Source organism: Salmo salar, chromosome 11 (assembly GCF_965601325.2).
Source record: "Salmo salar chromosome 11, fSalSal1, whole genome shotgun sequence".
NCBI lineage: Eukaryota > Metazoa > Chordata > Actinopteri > Salmoniformes > Salmonidae > Salmo > Salmo salar.
Window position 1 is genome coordinate 45,021,786 of NC_138301.1, and position 19,477 is coordinate 45,041,262.

At 43.5% G+C, this 19,477-nt stretch overlaps 1 protein-coding gene across 1 annotated transcript; it reads right to left on the minus strand.

Moving 5' to 3' along the window:
• Positions 1-1,797: 1,797 nt before the first annotated feature.
• Positions 1,798-10,662, minus strand: LOC106562710 (very-long-chain 3-oxoacyl-CoA reductase-B). The gene is made up of 10 exons (XM_014127697.3): positions 10,302-10,662; positions 6,150-6,196; positions 5,684-5,759; positions 5,338-5,445; positions 5,069-5,133; positions 4,882-4,926; positions 4,643-4,677; positions 3,811-3,958; positions 2,960-3,109; positions 1,798-2,610 (listed from the first exon to the last, which is right to left on the minus strand). The coding sequence occupies exons 1-10, from the start codon at positions 10,477-10,479 to the stop codon at positions 2,503-2,505; spliced, it is 960 nt and encodes a 319-aa protein (XP_013983172.2). The 5' UTR covers positions 10,480-10,662; the 3' UTR covers positions 1,798-2,502.
• Between the last annotated feature and the right edge of the window lie 8,815 nt (positions 10,663-19,477).

The following is a 19,477-nucleotide window of genomic DNA, read 5'->3' on the forward strand; positions in this document are numbered from 1 at the left end:
GTAACCAGTAAGTAGTCTAGTGGTTAGAGAGTTGGGCCAGTAACCAAGCAGGTAGCCTAGTGGTTAGAGCGTTGGACTAGTAACCAGCAGGTAGCCTAGTGGTTAGAGAGTTGGGCCACTAACCAGCAGGTAGTCTAGTGGTTAGAGTGTTGGGACAGTAACCAGCAGGTAGTCTAGTGGTTAGAGCGTTGAGCCAGTAGGTAGCCTAGTGGTTATAGTGTTGAGCCAGTAGGTAGTCTAGTGGTTATAGTGTTGAGCCAGTAACCAGCAGGTATCCTAGTGGTTAGAGTGTTGGGCCAGTAACCAGCAGGTATTCTAGTGGTTAGAGTGTTGGGCCAGTAATCAGCAGGTAGTCTAGTGGTTAGAATGTTGAGCCAGTAACCAGCAGGTATCCTAGTGGTTAGAGCGTTAGGCCAGTAACCAGCAGGTAGCCTAGTGGTTAGAATGTTGAGCCAGTAACCAGCAGGTAGCCTAGAGGTTAGAGCGTTAGGCCAGTAACCAGCAGGTAGCCTAGTGGTTAGAATGTTGAGCCAGTAAATGAAAGGTTGCTGGTTCAAATACAGAAGCTGACAAGGTGATTGTTTTCCCGATGTGCCCTTGAGCAAGGCACTTAATCCTCTTTTGCTCCAGGGTATGACCCTGTGAAACACCACACTGCACCTATCCGGTGTAAGTGAAAATAAAATATAGATTTTTTTTTAAATGATGAGAACGAACTAGACCGGTAATTAAGAATGCAAGAAACAAGTACACCTCACACAACACAAAGGCCTGTCTGATGTGTGTGGGCTGCTTTCCCACTTATGACCCAGATGGCCTTGGGCATGTGTGCGTGTGTGCATAGTTCCCAGGTCTCCGACAGAGACAGCATAATGACATATGGACACGCAGAGTCTCAAGCTGCAGTCATGACATTGCAACTACGTCATTCTTGTCATCTTTTTAATTATTCCATATGTCACACTGTTGTAACTGCTGTATGGAGCTTCAGTTAGTCCATAAGGAAAGCCCCGTCTCTGCTGTATGGAGCTTCAGTTACATTCCGTAAGGAAAGCCCAGTCTCTGCTGTATGGAGCTTCAGTTACAGTCCATAAGGAAAGCCCCGTTTCTGAGGTATGGAGCTTCAGTTAGCGTCCATAAGGAAAGCCCAGTCTCTGGAAGAGACACAGATCAGATGATATCCACAGTGAACTCCCGTCACCTCAAATCTCAACATCCATTTGAAGACTGTTGAGACTGGAGAGGAAGTGCTATTCAAAAATGACCACTTTAAATTGAACAGAAGTAGGGAATTAATCAGCCAGCATCTCTTATGTGAAGACCACATGAGGGAATACATGGTTGAACAGTGTTTTATTGAGGTGACCGTGACAGACCAGGAATATACCAGATAGATGGTTGAACAGTGTTTTATTGATGCGAGCGTGACAGACCGGGAAAATTCACGAGCTCTCAACCAAACCTTACAATTCTCACAATGTTAAAGACCTTGTTACCTAAATGTATCAAATGCAAAGCTTTCATTAACACAACCAAATAACAGAAGACAATATTAATGTGTCACCTTGGTGAGCTCATGGAGAAAGATGAGTGGCATTATGTTGTACAATGAAACGCTTAGAGTTCAAAAAACAGACAGCGTGTTAAGAAACATCTGTTAACGGACCACTGACTGCTTGATAGAAAGTAACGAGAACAAAACAGTTGGACAAGACATTTGGTTCAACAGTAAATGGCCTGAACTGTTAAACAGCTTGTATCTACTTTTCTTTTGTTGAGACACTGCCTTGATGACCAGAGAACAGCTTGTAAGTTGAGTCCCTTCTGTATTGAAGACCAACCAGTCAGTTCAAACACGACTGGGCTAACTCAACCCATTCCCTAGTTTCTGGTGTGTTAACTACCTACCATACCGACATGCTAGCAGACAACCTTCAATACATCCAGTATTCAAAAAGGAACTGTTCCGTTAACTGTCTCCTTATCCTCCCTTTTGTAGGTTCATTAATACATGATTTGTACACAACAACCTTTTCATTGTAAAGCAATCCAGGGAGAACATTTATTTTCCTGCCCTTTGCCAATTGAGAGTTTCAGAATGACTCAAATCCATTTCTTTCAATATTTGGTTTTGCTGAGTTCAACACGACGCCAACAATAAAACATTGAAGGAATAAGTCGCAACTAGTATTGTTTTTTTAAGTGGTAGCTCACAAGCACAGCTCCTAATACCTGTCCATAAGGGGGAAAAAAAATGCAGTTTAATTGAACTTAGTGCATTATGTTTAAGTGCCTTGTCAATGTTTCAACTCCAGGACGTTCCTCCATAGAAATGATTACCCAAGCCAGAACACAGTAGACTAAATGCAACGCACACTAGCAGCTTGCCAGCCCTGTCCTTGGTCCGTGAGGGGTATGCAAGAACGGAGCAGGTAGATTCAGGTTGGTCCCCTCTGTCCATACCTGCCCCTCCTTCCCCTGATAGTGTCTCTAGCCCTGTTTCTAGCCCTGTTTCTGTTTCTTCAGGTAGCGTGAGCGCATCCCCAGGTGTAACCCCATGATGTAGCGGTTCAGGAGCCTGGCAGGGCACAGCACAGTGGTCAGCCAGCCCTGAGGAAACAAATACCATTATCACTAAACTGGTCTGGGAATCCATGTCTGTTATTTTCATCGTTTTCATGGTTAATGTCATAATTAGTTGGGTATTTACAGTCTAAATTCATTACTATTAACTTGCATCAAGACACTTGCCACTTGAATAGTTCTGCATTTGCAAAAGCATGAGAGCGTCAAGCAATGATCATTTGTAGCCAACTGTCAGGGAAGAATCCTCGTAAACTGATGAGGTAGAATCTGGTGTAACCTGACATGTAGCTACTTGTTCAACCTTGTGATAAAAACGGTCATCCTGAACCCTAAAAATGGACAGTGAAGTATGGCATCGTTAGCCTGTCCCTACCATGACTGCGTGAGGCAGGTAGCCGTTGGTCTGGCTCTGCAGCCCCACCGTGTTGAGCTCCGCGGCCACATAGCGGGCAGGGTTGGGCTTGTCCAGTGTGGCCCGCCGGATCTTACTCAGCTTGGTGGCCACGAAGAACGGCAGGACACTCTGGGGAGGAGAAACAACTGTTAGTCAAATTTACATGGATGTTCCCTCACTGGTTTGAAAACAAACTCCGACAGCTAAATATGACCAAGCTTGTCCCCCGGGAGAGACAGTATGGCTGACGTGTTAGGGATAACATTATGGGGCTTTCTGGGGGGGGGGGGGGGGGGGGGGGGGTTGAAACAAATGTATATAAACCCTGGATTGCTGATGCTATGTATTGGCCATTGAGAGGCTTTGAAGTCACCGATCGGCCATATTGGCACTCCCCAGTAGATCAGTCCTCCATAGGAATGGATGGAATTATACAGCATTTCAAAATTACATGCATTTAAGTATTTTCTGTTGTCGTGGGGACAGCAACATAACTCATCAATACAATTTATTTACCTCACATAATTTAAAAATATGCATTAAGCTGTCTAACAGAATAAATGTGGCAAAAACAAATGTAGACATTAATACATGCATTTCTATAGCTTCCAAAATATATTTTACAATGCTGGGGGAGAGCCAAGATGAAGGCACGGTGGCTTCAACACAATGTTGGAGGGGGAGAGCCAAGATGGAGGCACGGTGGCTTCAACACAATGTTGGAGGGGAGAGACAAGATGGAGGCACGGTGGCTTCAACACAGCACCCTCTATTAGTCATCTAGTGGATATACAAATCATTGATTAAAACATGTCAGTCTTCAGTCTCACCTGGATGAGGATCCCTTTGCTCTTGTACTCAGCCTCCAGCCCCCGGGAGAAGAAGTCCACAAAAGCCTTGGAGGCAGAGTAGACCGTGAGGAGGGGACAAGGGTACATCCCACTGGCAGAAGAGATGTTGAGGACGGCCCCCTTTTTCCTGAAACGGGTGACACGCAATCTGATGTTTAGGGCTCTGAGACACCACACTAACCTCTGGTCAGACCACCCCCCCCCCCCCCCCCAACCTCTGGTCAGACCACCCCCCCCTCCCCCCAACCTCTGGTCAGACCACCCCCCCCTCCCCCCAACCTCTGGTCAGACCAACCCCCCCCCAACCTCTGGTCAGACCAACCCCCCCCCCCCCCCCCCCCAACCTCTGGTCAGACCACCCCCCCCCTCCCCCCGACCAGAGCGGCTCTACTAGCCGACAACCATTCCCTCCCTGAGAAGCCCAGATACCTTCACCCCCGCCGCCGTCCCTCCCTGGAAACCCCAGATACCGTCACCCCCGCCCCTCCCTGGAAACCCCAGATACCGTCACCCCCGCCGCCGTCCCTCCCTGGAAACCCCAGATACCGTCACCCCCGCCGCCGTCCCTCCCTGGAAACCCCAGATACCGTCACCCCCGCCGCCGTCCCTCCCTGGAAACCCCAGATACCGTCACCCCCGCCGCCGTCCCTCCCTGGAAACCCCAGATACCGTCACCCCCGCCGCCGTCCCTCCCTGGAAACCCCAGATACCGTCACCCCCGCCGCCGTCCCTCCCTGGAAACCCCAGATACCGTCACCCCCGCCGCCGTCCCTCCCTGGAAACCCCAGATACCGTCACCCCCTCCACTTACCTCTCTACCATCCCAGGTAACACCATACGGGTCATCTGCATAAAGAGAGAGAGGGATTGTGGGCTTTGGGCTGGGAACCAATCCTCTGCCTCATCCCTTACATGGCAGACAGTGTGTGTATGCATGTATGTGCGCGCTCATTGTAGTGTGTGACATAAGGAGAAAAAAAAAATGGACTTCATTAATCAAAATGTTGATTAGTATATTACTGGGCTTCCATTCCCATAATGATTACTGACCTGGCAAACAGACGTGATGTTGATGTTCACCATTGTGTCGATGAACTGCAAGGGCAGAATAAAACAATGATTTAGTTCTGGGTTCATCTCTGAGGTGTAATTATTTCATAGAACAGCATGTGTGAAATAAGTCATCTTGGTACACAATAGATAGTAAGTGAACAATCACAAGGCCATTCAGACTCACACTATCCAGGTTGGGAACTTTGAGGAAGAATTCCGGATAGGAGTAGGACATTCCCACATTATTTACTAGGGATAAAAGCCATATAGAACACAGTCAGGACTGTCAAATACAACATCATTTAAGGGAATGAAAGAAGTGATCAACACATGCCTCTCTGCACTTGATTTAACTCCTAACCAAAGAGGGGCAGCAGCGTTTTAAAAGAGGACCACACCATCTGAATGATTCCCAAAAAAACAACTCACTGTCGTGGACTGCCTCTCACTTACCCAGAACGCCAACCTCTAGCCCGGTAAGTCCAGCTTCAATCTTGGGATATATGTCCGTCGCACTGAAGTCTGCAGCAATGGATTTGGTCTCAACGCCATATTTGCTCTCTAGGAGGGAAGACTCAGTTACTGTAACATTAAAAAGGTACTGAAACAACGAACAGTGAGCTTTAGGGAGTGAGATTGTAGTGGACTCATCTGTGAAGATGTGGGAGCTCAGATGTCAATACACCATAGTGACCAGCAGAGGGACCCATCACATAAGACAACTGGAGAATGAGTCATTCTCCTCTAGTCCAGGGTTTCCCCCATCCCTAATGAACATGCCCCAGGTGTAACTACTCACCGATGGACTTGGCCACATCATCCAGTTTCTCCTGGGTGCGGCTGATTAGCACAATGGAAAATCCCCTCCGAGCCAGCTGTGGAGACAGACAGAAACCAACACTCAACATGGACACAGACCTTCTTTAAGACCGGCCATTAAAGAGGGTCTAACATGCAACACTACCACACACACTGCACTCAGATCCATGACCTAAATCAACAATGAAAAGGACAGCAGGGCATTTATCATGGCTGTCAACTGATGGGGAAGTCCCTTGAAAAAAATGACTATTTTTGAATTAATTCTTCCCTGGCTATGCAGCATAAATCCCTTAGCGCTTGCTCACAAAAGGCAAACCTTTGAGTGTGTGTGTCACCATCACTACTCTGACCTCCTGGTTAAACCCCCCTCTCTGATGAGTCACTCACTTTGGTTTTCCCGTGAAGGGGCCTGAAATGTCTGAAACCCCGGGAATCGATCTTACCTCCTCCGCATAGGCTTTCCCGATTCCATCCGTGGCTCCTGTCACAACTATGGGGGAAGACGAACGAGGAGAGGGGGTGTATTAGTCAAGGGTAAACAAAAACACACCGACACTGCTCACAAAACTGACCCAGAAATAAATAAATAACTACATTAAAAGCAGAAGCTAACACTGATCCCATTCTAGTCAATAGGTCAAACATGCCTGTGTGTCAAGCAGTACTGAGTTCTCATCAGACCTGGATGAAACACATTTATACAGATACTTAAATGCTGATGTATCGAAAAATGATATGCCACATGAAAATGATTACATTAACAATGCATTCTGTGTCCTTGCACTGCTACCTGTGGTTCTGTCATTTAAGTGAGCGAGAAGGGAGGGAGAGAGAATATTGATGGAAAAGACATGAAGATGACTATGGTGATGCAGGTACTGAGACGGAGGGGAAGGGTACAGTAGGACATGGGGAGAGGACAGGCTCCGCGGCATTCCTCTGCCACCCCGGGTCAGGCAGCCTGGCACTGCAGAGACAGCAGTAGCTATATTTAGCCTTTACTGGCTGTCAGTGGGCTCTGTTCTCCACCCCTCCTTCACTAGACCCAACTCTCCACCCCTCCTTCACTAGACCCAACTCTCCACCCCTCCCCTCCTTCACTAGACCCAACTCTCCACCCCTCCCCTCCTTCACTAGACCCAACTCTCCACCCCTCCCCTCCTTCACTAGACCCAACTCTCCACCCCTCCCCTCCTTCACTAGACCCAACTCTCCACCCCTCCCCTCCTTCACTAGACCCAACTCTCCACCGCTGATGCCTTAAAGCAGTGGAAGACGAGAAGCAGCCAGGCATTCACTGGGGAGGGACCAGAATGGAGGGAGGGAGAACAGAAAGGAGGGAGGGTAGAGCTAAAATTACAACAGAGTGATTGAACACAGCGAGAGGGGGGGTCCATATGGGTGACAGGGGAAGCTTCCGCTGGTTGTTTTAAGCAGTTTTAAGAATGAAACTCATCGTTGAGCGGAAGGCATGTTCTTTCCATTTACTCAAAATAAAAATAAGTGTTCATTTGAAGAGACGCCATCATAAATATATGCTAGGTCAGGGAAGATGGTAAAATAATCTACTCATAGGACCCATCCTAGATGGGCTTGAATGGCATCCTTCAACATCCTCATACATCTTGAAATGATCAAGAAATGAAGATTGTTGTAAAAATGTTAGTGCTTCTCGGCCAGACAGCGGTGCTTCTGCTGCTGAATATTCTGAGCTAAAAAAAGAAGTGCAGGTTTAAAATAGCAGAAGGCTGCAGCCTCGTCTAGCACAGTTGCTGCACAGAATAGCAACGAGCTGCTGCTCCCAGCGGTTTCTCTCACCTCAGCATTCCTTGACCCATCACTCCTCTTACTTATGGACAGTTGGAAACAGGTTATACATCTGTTTTACTTTTTTGCAAACAATTTCATGGCTCCCCCCTGGTTCTATAGTCTTAAATGTGTTGGCTACCTATAGACATTGAACATTATCCACACGGACCTCATCGTCTCCTGGCCTGCATTTAGTGATGCCACCTCTTAGCAACGGATGCAAGGTGGAGGAACTGTGATGAAATGGCAAAATATCAAAAATTGCTATGTTTTTTTCCACATCCTGTCCCAGTTATGGTGGAAAGCTCATGACTCAGCCCACATTTGCAAACATGCAGTTGATAAAGTGGGAAATATTTATTAACATCCCAACTTTCAGCAATTATTTCTAAATAATGATTTACAAATGCAAATTGGCAAAGATTACTCTTCTAAAGCATATTTGTTTTTAGTCAATTGTAATACATGCTAGGATTTTTTTTAAACTTTTGTTTCATTTTTGTTCCAAAAGATCCCCCTTCCTGTCCTACTTGAAGCAGGCAGAAGAACACCGGTGTGGAATGTAACAACGTGTGGCAGTACATGACCTGAGAACGACCTCCTTCAGCCAATGACAGAGTGGTCCACTTCTTGTTACCAGTGTCCAACATTCTGTTAACCACACCAGAAATAACTCAAGAGCCAATGCATTTCAATAAAGGACTTGACAATATGATTTTATGACAAGCTAAATAACCATGGTGTAGATACAGAGCAGGTGTCGTGACAAAGAGACAGGCAGGAGGAGGGGGGAAGCTCAGAACAGGATGAAGAAGGGGTAAGAGGCATGAATGCACAGAAAGATAGTGAATATAGGCCTTTATGAATGGGAGGAGGGGTTAGAGATATGGACCCTGTGTTATGTGATGCTGCTCCACACACTGCCAGCAGTAAAGTGGAATTGAAACAGAATACTCTGAATCCACAGCCGCATTTATGAATGGCTCTAGTCTCCTTACATAATCAGGCCATTCTCTCAATCACCTCTGCTTCAGTGAGCGAGGGGGGAAGCTGTACAATAGCTATTCACAGTTTCTAAATAAGCTACATACAACGCATGTCAAAATTGGTTGAACTGTCCCCACATTTATAATTTCCCGTTGCTGCAAACATGAGCAAACCTGTACTTAAAATCAGCAGAACAGGATAAGGCTGATATTCAGCAGGCCTTGGCAGCTAGCCTGAAATCCAGACACGTTTGGTGTTAACATACCATTCCTTGTACTCCGTGTCACATGCCAAACACAGAAGTTTTGACGTGCTTTAATTTACAGGGGTTTATTTTTCATTTCAAATGGGATTTCGATGATGTAAAAACTTCCTGGAGCCAGTCCACTTCTGGGTGCGATAGCCGCAGCTGTGTTTTGCAGTCACATGGTCAAAGCCTGCCCTAACCTGGTGTTTACACTTCAAAGATGGATGGACTCAAATATAATAATTCACTGGGTGCTTATACTTGTCCTATTTCACACATGTACAAGTGTGTATTAATACACATGTGAATTTGAAATGTGTTTTGCATATCCCACTCTCCGAGACACCCTTGGAGAGTAGGGTCACAACCAGGGTCTACCATAATAAACAGTAACCCTGGAACAATTAGGGTTAGGTGCCTTGCTCAAGGGCACATTAACAGATTGTTCACCTTGTCGGCTCAGGGATTCGAACTAGGGACCTTTCAGTTACTCGCTCTAAGCGCAAGGCTACCTGCCACCCCAGATGTAGTCATCCTGATGTGGTAACCCTGAATAGATGACTGGCCTTGCCCGAGCAATAATGTTGGGTAAACATTAATGTAGCCTATCACTCACTTCTGTGAGGAAAGGCAGACTCATGTCATTCCTACGCAATACTGATGTGTTGTCTACAAACCAGAGGCCACTGTGGGTTCCAAAGGACAATAGGGCTGGCCAGCCTTTCCCCTATATGCATTAAGCAGTGAACTCCCCAAATGTACAGTAATATTCAAAAGTATTTCTCAGGATGGTAAAACTAATATATATATGATCATTGAGAACTAGCCATCACCAAAATAAAAACTAGACAGTCAGGGAGATTGGCATTGGGCTCCCATTGATTTAGTTATAACGTTTGAGTCACTGACAACATAAGAACAAGACAGAAACGGTAGCAAGTTGGGTAGAATTGCAGGAAATCCCTTTAACCGCACATTTGTCTCTATGGCCCAGAGGGCTTCTAAATCTGTGGTCCCCACACTAACTTTGCCACCCCTGCATAAAAATCCTAGGGGAAACACTAAATGTATTCTACTAGCTACAATATCCTCCTGGCAGCTAGCACAACTAAATGTATTCTACTAGCTACAATATCCTACTGACAGCTAGCACAACTAAATGTATTCTAATAGCTACAATATCCTACTGATTGCTAGGAGAAGATTTTCTGATTCACACTATAAACTGAACCATATTGTACTGGGTCGAGGGTGACTGATTTAAGTACAGGCAGGGCTAACTCACTACTAGTTCTCAAACACTAGGCAGCATCCTGACCTCACCCTACAGTCTTAAGCTATTAGCCTTGCTGGCTCATGTGAACTACAATTCATACAGCGGTTTAACGTTTAGAAACGTCAATCTTCGCTTGAGATACGGCTTTCGAAACATATGGCCATTATATTTTATCAGCGACAAAATAAACCTTTACAGAAAAAAGCAGTCCATAAAGCAAATGGTGAGGTCATGCAAACCTGATCTTTATATAAATATTGCTTGTTAGCTACTCACCTGCCCATTTTCCGAGTTTAGCAGGTGATACCACCCGTCCATTTCCCAGCACCCAAACTCTAAACCCTGACAGCAAACGATATACGGAGCACACTGAGAAATAGGCCGCAGTCAACGCGCCAATCCAGAAGAGCGGAGTCTCCACCGCCCGTAGTAAAGTCTCTTCAGTTGACGACATGATATTTGCACAACGCACACGGCTTTCACAACTAATTTGTGAATTCAAATGTATGGATATACAAATTGCTGTCTACAATACATGCATCTATCGCAAAAGCTTCTTTCACATAGTGCAACCAGTAATTTTGAGCTCATGCTTTTATATTTGGCTTACTTCCGCGTCTGACATTTCCGCATTCACTGGTTTGCAGCACTGATTTGTTGAGGTTGGAATCTGTCAAAACATGCTCCTTTTCGATTCGTTTATATTTGCGTCAATTCGTAGAGCAGCAACGACATGTGTATCGACAGCCATTCTCATTATTATAATTTTTATCTTCATGGACAAGGAAGGCGGGACCAACACTTTCATAATATCTGACTGGATGAATATTTATGACACCAGATTTTCCCATTTCTGATTGGTTTGTGCTGTAATTATTGTCCAAAGTAACAAACAGGACTCGGATTATTGATGGGATTATTTCACTAGATCTGGCGAACCCTGTATATAGTTTTCATTGTTGTCTGTGTTCTAGGTTCTGTTTTTTTTGTATTAATAAAACAAATAATATACAGTAGCAGTCAAAAGTTTGGACACACCTACTCATTCAAGGGTTTTTCTTTATTTTTACAGTTTTTATACATTGTATAACAATAGTGAAGACATCAAAACTATGAAATAACACATATGGAATTATAAATTAACTAAAAAACTGTTAAACAAATCAAAATATATTTTAGATTTTAGATTCTTCAAAGTAGCCACCCTTTGCCTTGATGACAACTTTGCACACTCTTGGCATTCTCTCAACCAGCTTCACCTGGAATACTTATCCAACGGTATTAAAGGAGTTCCCACACATGCTGAGCACTTGTTGGCTGCTTTTCCTTCACTCTGCGGTCCAACTCATCCCAAACCATCTCAATTGTGTTGAGGTCAGGTGATTGTGGAGGCCAGGTTATCTGATGCAGCACTCCATCACTCTCCTTCTTGGTCAAATAGCCCTTACACAGCATAGAGGTATGTTGGGTCATTGTCCAGTTAAAAAACGAATGATAGTCCCACTAAGCGCAAACCAGATGGGATGGTGTATCGCTGCAGAGTGCTGTGGTAGCCATGCTGGTTAAGTGTGCCTTGAATTCTAAATAAATCACTGACAGTGTCACCGGCAAAGCACCCCCATACCATCACACCTCCTCCTCCGTGCTTCACGGTGGAAACCACATATGCAGAGAGCATCCGTTCACCTACTCTGCATCTCACAAAGACATGGCGGTTGGAACCAAAAACCTTGGAACCAAAAAACTTGGACTCATCAGACCAAAGGACAGATTTCGACTGGTCTAATGTCCATTGTTCATGTTTCTTGGCCCAAGCAAGTCTCTTCTTCTTATTGGTGTCCTTTAGTGGTGATCTCTTTGCAGCAATTTGACCATGAAGGCCTGATTTACGCAGTGTCCTCTGAACAATTGATGTTGAGATGTGTCTGTTACTTGAACTCTGTGAAGCATATATTTGGGCTGCAATTTCCTAGGCTGGTAACTCTAATGAATTTATCCTCTGCAGCAGAGGTAACTCTGGGTCTTCCTTTCCTGTGGTGGATTTATGAGAGAAAGGTTTCATGATAGCGCTTGATGGTTTTTGCGACTGCACTTGAAGAAACTTTCAAAGTTCTTGAAAAAAAATCAGAATTGACTGGCCTTCATGTCTTAAAGTAATGTTGGATTGACTGTCTTTTCTCTTTGCTTATTTGAGCTGTTATTGCCATAATATGGACTTGGTCTTTTACCAAATAGGGCTATCTTCTGTTTAACACCCATACTTTGTCACAACACAACTGATTGGCTCAAATGCATTAAGAAGGAAAGAAATCCACAAATTAACTTTTAACAAGGCACACCTGTTAATTGAAATGCATTCCATGAAGCTGTCGTCAAGGCAAAGGGTGTCTACTTTGAAGAATCTAAATTATAAAATATATTTAGATTTGTTTAACCATTTTATGGTTACTACATGATTCCAAATGTGTTATTTCATATTTTTGATGTCTTCACTATTATTCTACAGTGTAGAAAATAGTACAAATAATGGAAAACCCAGGAATGAGTAGGTGTGTCCAAACTTTTGGCTGGTACTGTGTCAATATATTATTATTATTATTACTGGACTCTGCAGTGGAGTCAAATTCTTCTGCTTGCACATCACTGACAACCTGAAATGGTCCCTTCACACAGACAGTGTGGTGAAAAACAACAGCACCTCTTCAACCTAAGGAGGCTGATGAAATTCAGCTTGGCCCCCAAGACCCTCACAAACTTTTACAGATGCACCATTGAGAGCATCCTGTCAGGCTGTATCACCACCTGGTTCAGCAATTGCACTGTTCACAAACCGCAGGGGTCTCCGGAGGGTTTTGCAGTCAGCCCAAAGCATCATCAGGGGCACACTGCCTTACCTCCAGGACATCTACAGCACCCGGTGTCACAGGAAGGCCAAGATGGACACCAGCCAACCGAGCCACGGCCTGTTCACCCTGCTACCATTTAGAAGGTCGGAGACAGTACAGTACAGTTGCAGCAAAGCTGGGACCGAGAGACTGATAAACACCTTCTATCTCCAGGCCATCAGAATGTTAAACAGTCTCTACTAGCTAGCCTCCACCCAGTACACTGCCCGGAACCTCAGACACTGTCACTAGCCGGCTACCACCCGATACTCTACTCTGCACTTAAAGAGGCCGCTGCCCTATGTACATAGAGTCATTGAACACTGGTCACTTTAATAATGTTTACATACTGTTTACCTGCTTCATATGTGTATACTGTATTCTACACTTAGAAAAAAGGGTTACAAAAGGGTTCTTTGCGGAGGGATAGAGTTCTACAAGAACCGTTTTGATCAGAAGAACCCGCAGAAGGGTTCTTTGTAAGGCAAAGGGTTCCATCTCGAACATTTAACATCCTAAGAACCGTTTTTAGAAGAAAGGGTTCTTTGATGATTTTTTGGAAGGCAAGAAGGATTCCTTTTAAGGAAAGAAGGGTTCTACATAGAACCATAGTATTTCCCAGCATGCTCGATTGCAGGAAGACTTTCAGAATGGTTTGTTTTACTGTAATATCTGTGTTTTTGCATGTACATTGACTGGTTAATATATTTTATGCTACACAAAGATAAATAACGTACCGTTTTCTAAACTAATCCAATCTGTCGGATTTATAGCACCTGTTACTGAGATGGTTGTTCCAGTTGAGATGATTGAATGACTGCCTACCCTTGCAGTCATTCTGAATGCAGGTTGCAGGTGATTAACAATATCCTAACTCTGGTTGGATTCCAATAGGAATTGCACATCACTTTGCAAGCCATCATAATGTGACTTGCAGGCCTGATGTGGCCTGTAAACCAGGAGTTTCCTAACACCACTGTGTTAGGGTATAACTAGGCCCTCAAAGAAAGGCCTTATGATATACAGTGCATTCGGAAAGTATTTAGACCCCTTGACTTTTTCCACATTTTGTTACATTACAGCCTTATTCTAAAATTTATTAAATAAACTATTTCCCTCACCAATTTACACACAAAACCCCAGAATGACAGAGCAAAATCAGGTTTTTAGACATATTTGCAAATTTATAAAAAAATAAAAACCGAAATACCTTATTTACATAAGTATTCAGACCCTTGGCAACGAGACTTGAAATTGAGCTCAGGTGCATCCTGTTTCCATTGATCATCCTTGAGATGTTTCTACAACTTCATTGGAGTTCACCTGTGGCAAATTCAATTGATTAGACATGATTTGGAAAGGCACACACCTGTCTATAAGATTCCACAGTTGACAGTGCATGTCTGAGCATAAACCAAGCCATGAGGTTGAAGGAATTGATCATAGAGCTCTAAGAGAGGATTGTGTCGAGGCATAGATCTGGGGAAGGGTACCAAAACAATTATGCAGCATTGAAGGTCCCCAAGAACACAGTGGCCTCCATCATTCTTAAGTGGAAGAAGTTTGGAACCACCAAGTCTCTTCCTAGAGCTGGCCGCCAGGCCAAATTGAGCATTCGGGGGAGAAGGGCCTTGGTCAGGGAGGTGACCAAGAACCTGATGGTCACTCTGACAGAGCTCCAGAGTTCCTCTGTGGAGATGGGAGAACCTTCCAGAAGGACAACCATCTCTGCTGCACTTAACCAATCAGACCTTTATGGTAGAATGGCCAGATGGAAGTCACTTCTCAGTAAAAGGCACGACAGCCCGCTTAGGTGCCAAAAGGCACCTAAAGGACTCTCAGACCATGAGAAACAAGATTCTCTGGTCTGATGAAACCAAGTTTGGCCTGAATGCCAAGCGTCACGTCTGGAGTAAACCTGGCACCATGCCTACGGTGAAGCATTGTGGTGGCAGCATCATGCTGTGGGGATTTCTTTCAGAGGCAGGGACTGGGAGACTAGTCAGGATTGAGGGAAAAAATGAATGGAGCAAAGTACAGAGAAATCCTTGATGAAAACCTGCTCCAGAGCACTCAGGACCTCAGACTTGGGATTCACCTTCCAACAGAAAACCCTAAACAACCCTAAGCACATAGCCAAGACAACGCAGGAGTGGCTTCGGGACAAGTCTCTGAATGTCCTTGAGTGGCCCAGCCAGAGCCCGGACTTGAACACGATCAAACATCTATGGAAAGACCTGTGCAGCGTCGCTACCCATCCAACCTGACAGAGCTTGAGAGGATCTGCAGAGAAGAATGGGAGAAACTCCCCAAATACAGATGTGCCAAGCTTCTAGTGTCAAACCCAAGAAGCCTCAAGGCTGTAATCGCTGCCAAAGGTGTTTCAACAAAGCACTGAGTAAAGGGTCTGAATACTTATGCAAATGTGATATGTTTATTTATTTATAAATTAGCAAAAAATCCCTTTGTTATTATGGGGTATTGTGTGTAGATTGATGAGGGCGAAAAAAAACCCAATTTAATTAATTTTAGAATAAGTCTGTAATGTCACAAAATGTGGAAAAAGTCAAGGGGTCAGAATATGTTCCGAACGCACTGTATTTATTTCCATAAATAATACAATTTTAAAGGCTAATAAGGCTGGTGGAACCATTCATAGAGGGTTCTAGGAAAACCCCTCCAAAAATAAAAGCGTTCTAGGTAGAACCCTTCATAGACGGTTCTAGGAAGAACCTTCAGAAGATCAAACGGCTTTTGGTATAACCCTTCATAGACGGTTCTAGGTAGAACCATATACAGGAGGTTCTTTGAAGTACCCCACATAGAGGGTTCTAGATGAAACCTCTGCAAAGGGTTCTACCCAGAAACAAAAAGTGTTCCACTATGGGGACAAACCGAAAAACCCTGTATGGTCTTACATAGCACTTTTTTATCTAAGAGTGTAGTCATGGCTCATCCTATATAACTACTGCTATACACACCATTTCTATTCACACACTGTCCATGCTGTCTATATAAACCCTTCACATACATGTACAGTACTGTGCAAATGTTTTAGGCAGGTGTGAAAAAATGCTGTAAAGTAAGAATATTTTCAAAAATAGACATGTTAATAGATTAGATTTATCAATTAACAAAATGCAAAGTGAGTGAACTGAAGAAAAATCTACATTAAATCCATATTTGGTGTGACCACCCTTTGCCTTCAAAACAGCATCAGTTCTTCTAGGTACACTTGCACACAGTTTTTGAAGGAACTCGGCAGGTAGGTTGGCCCAAACATCTTGGAGAACTAACCACAGTTCTGTGGATTAAGGCAGCCTCAGGTGCTTCTCTCTCTTCATGTAATCCCAGACAGACTCAATGATGTTGCGATCAGGGCTCTGTGGGGGCCATACCATCACTTCCAGGACTCGTTGTTCTTCTTTACGCTGAAGATAATTCTTAATGACTTTCGCTGTATGTTTGGTGTCATTGCCATGCTGCAGAATAGATTTGGGGCCAATCAGATGCCTCCCTGATGGTATTGCATGATGGATAAGTATCTGCCTGTACTTCTCAGCATTGAGGAGACCATTAATTCTGACCAAATCCCCAAATTAATTTGCAGAAATGCAGCCCCAAACTTGCAAGGAACCTCCACCATGCTTCACTGTTGCCTGCAGACAGTCATTTGTGTACCGCTCTCCAGTCCTTCAGCAAACAAACTGCCTTCTGCTACAGCCAAATATTTCAATATTTCTAAATTTGACTCATTAGTCCAGAACACCTGCTGCCATTTCCCAGCACCCCAGTCCCTTAACGTTGCCCGTTTCTTTGTGCTTCTTCAAAAGAGCTTGGACAGCACATCTGGAAACCCCTCTCTGCCTTGAAATGTCTGCCTGGGAGAGACCTTGCTGATGCAGTATAAACTACCTTGTGTCTTGTTGCTGTGCTCAGTCTTGACTTTTGACAGTAAACTGTCTTCAGCAACCTCACCTTGTTAGCTGAGTTTGGCTGTTCCTCACCTAGTTTTGTTCATCCTACACAACTGTTTCTGTTTCAGTTAATGATTGTGCTTCAACCTACATATTGATTTGATGATCATTAGCACATGTTTGGTATAATTGTTCAATCATACAGCTGACTATATGCCTACCAAATCCCTGACTTTGTGCAAGTGTACCTAGAAGAACCGATGCTGTTTTGAAGGCAAAGGGTGGTCACACCAAATATGGATTTGATGTAGATTTTTCTTCAGTTCACTCACTTTGCATTTTGTTAATTGATAAATCTAATCTATTAACGTGTCTATTTTTTAAATCATTCTTACTTTACAGCATTTTTTCAGACCTGTCTAAAACTTTTCGACATTGCTGTATATTATTTGTATTCTGGACTCATTTTGCTATGGGGTTTTGTACTGTATATTTAAATACTGTATTCTGAACTCAGGTAATTTTGCTATGGGGTTTTGTACTGTATATTTAAATACTGTATTCTGAACTCAGGTCATTTTACTATGGGGTTTTGTACTGTATATTTAAATACTGTATTCTGAACTCAGGTCATTTTGCTATGGGGTTTTGTACTGTATATTTAAATACTGTATTCTGAACTCAGGTCATTTTGCTATGGGGTTTTATACTGTGTTTAAATACTGTATTCTGAACTCAGATATTTTTGCAATGGGGTTTTGTACTGTATATTTAGACACTGTATTCTAGACTCAGGTCATTTTGCTATGGGTTTTGTACTGTGTATTTAAATACTGTAATCTCGACATAGCTCATTCTAATATTTATACTACTGTACATTACATTTTAGTTACACTGTTTTTACACACCACATATTTATTAATATACTGGATTATTGACATAGCTTACTAATATTTCTACTGCTGTAAATATCATTGTTAGTATATCTTGTGTAGTATCATCAGGTGTATATATGTATAGATTGCTCTTGGATTACTGTTACAGTGCTATTTGGGTTGTTAATTGGATTAATTCCTGAACTTTCTTGATTTATTTTTGTTCTTTCTTTTTGTTGTTTATAAAATGGATAATTTCTGTGTTTGACATTTTACTGCGTTGTTAGGAGCTAGTGACATAAGTCTTTCGCTGCACCCACTATAAGATCTGCTCAACTGTCTTGGTGACCAATAAACATTGATTTGATTTAAAACCATTCATAAATTACTCAATAACCAGAGGGGGAAAAATACTTCAATATGTGGCATTCATAGATAAATAGGTCAATATAATATTGACAAAAGATAGTAGAGCCAGGCCTATTTCCTGGTTTAAAATGTTTTGAAAGCTTAACAAAAAGTCACCCGTAAACTATATTGTCCGTGAGCTTTCAAAGACATCTGAGCTGAATTTTACTTTTCTTAATTTTACTTTAATTAAAGATTGAAGTACTAGAAATTAATCTCAGTTTAAATCTCAGTGTGTTTGTGAGGGGGGGGGGGGGGGGGGGGGGGTCACGCTGCCTGAACATCTAAGAAGCACAGGTTGAATCATAAAATGAATACAAAAGGCTTAGCATAATAAATGTATGAAGATCACATGCCAAGTGATGTTGCAGCTCTCTGGAATGTCTCATGTTGATTTACCTGCACTGAATCCTAATATATTCATAAATATATCATATACTTTATATACTTTCTCTTTTGAACAATTAAATGTGTCAAGGGACTAGATCTGCATAATAAAGCTGTTTTGTTTGTCTTTAGTTTCAACCAAAAATGAATATATATATATATATATATATATACTGCTCAAAAAAATAAAGGGAACACTAAAATAACACATCCTAGATCTGAATGAATGAAATAATCTTATTAAATACTTTTTTCTTTACATAGTTGAATGCGCTGACAACAAAATCACACAAAAATAATCAATGGAAATCCAATTTATCAACCCATGGAGGTCTGGATTTGGAGTCACACTCAAAATTAAAGTGGAAAACCACACTACAGGCTGATCCAACTTTGATGTAATGTCCTTAAAACAAGTAAAAATGAGGCTCAGTAGTGTGTGTGGCCTCCACCTGCCTGTATGACCTCCCTACAACGCCTGGGCATGCTCCTGATGAGGTGGTGGATGGTCTCCTGAGGGATCTCCCAGACCTGGACTAAAGCATCCGCCAACTCCTGGACAGTCTGTGGTGCAACGTGGCGTTGGTGGATGGAGCGAGACATGATGTCCCAGATGTGCTCAATTGGATTCAGGTCTGGGGAACAGGCGGGCCAGTCCATAGCATCAATGCCTTCCTCTTTCAGGAACTGCTGACACATTCCAGCCACATGAGGTCTAGCATTGTCTTGCATTAGGAGGAACCCAGGGACAACCGCACCAGCATATGGTCTCACAAGGGGTCTGAGGATCTCATCTCGGTACCTAATGGCAGTCAGGCTACCTCTGGTGAGCACATGGAGGGCTGTGCGGCCCCCCAAAGAAATGCCAACCCACACCATGACTGACCCACCGCCAAATCGGTCATGCTGGAGGATGTTGCAGGCAGCAGAACGTTCTCCACGGCATCTCCAGACTCTGTCACGTCTGTCACATGTGCTCA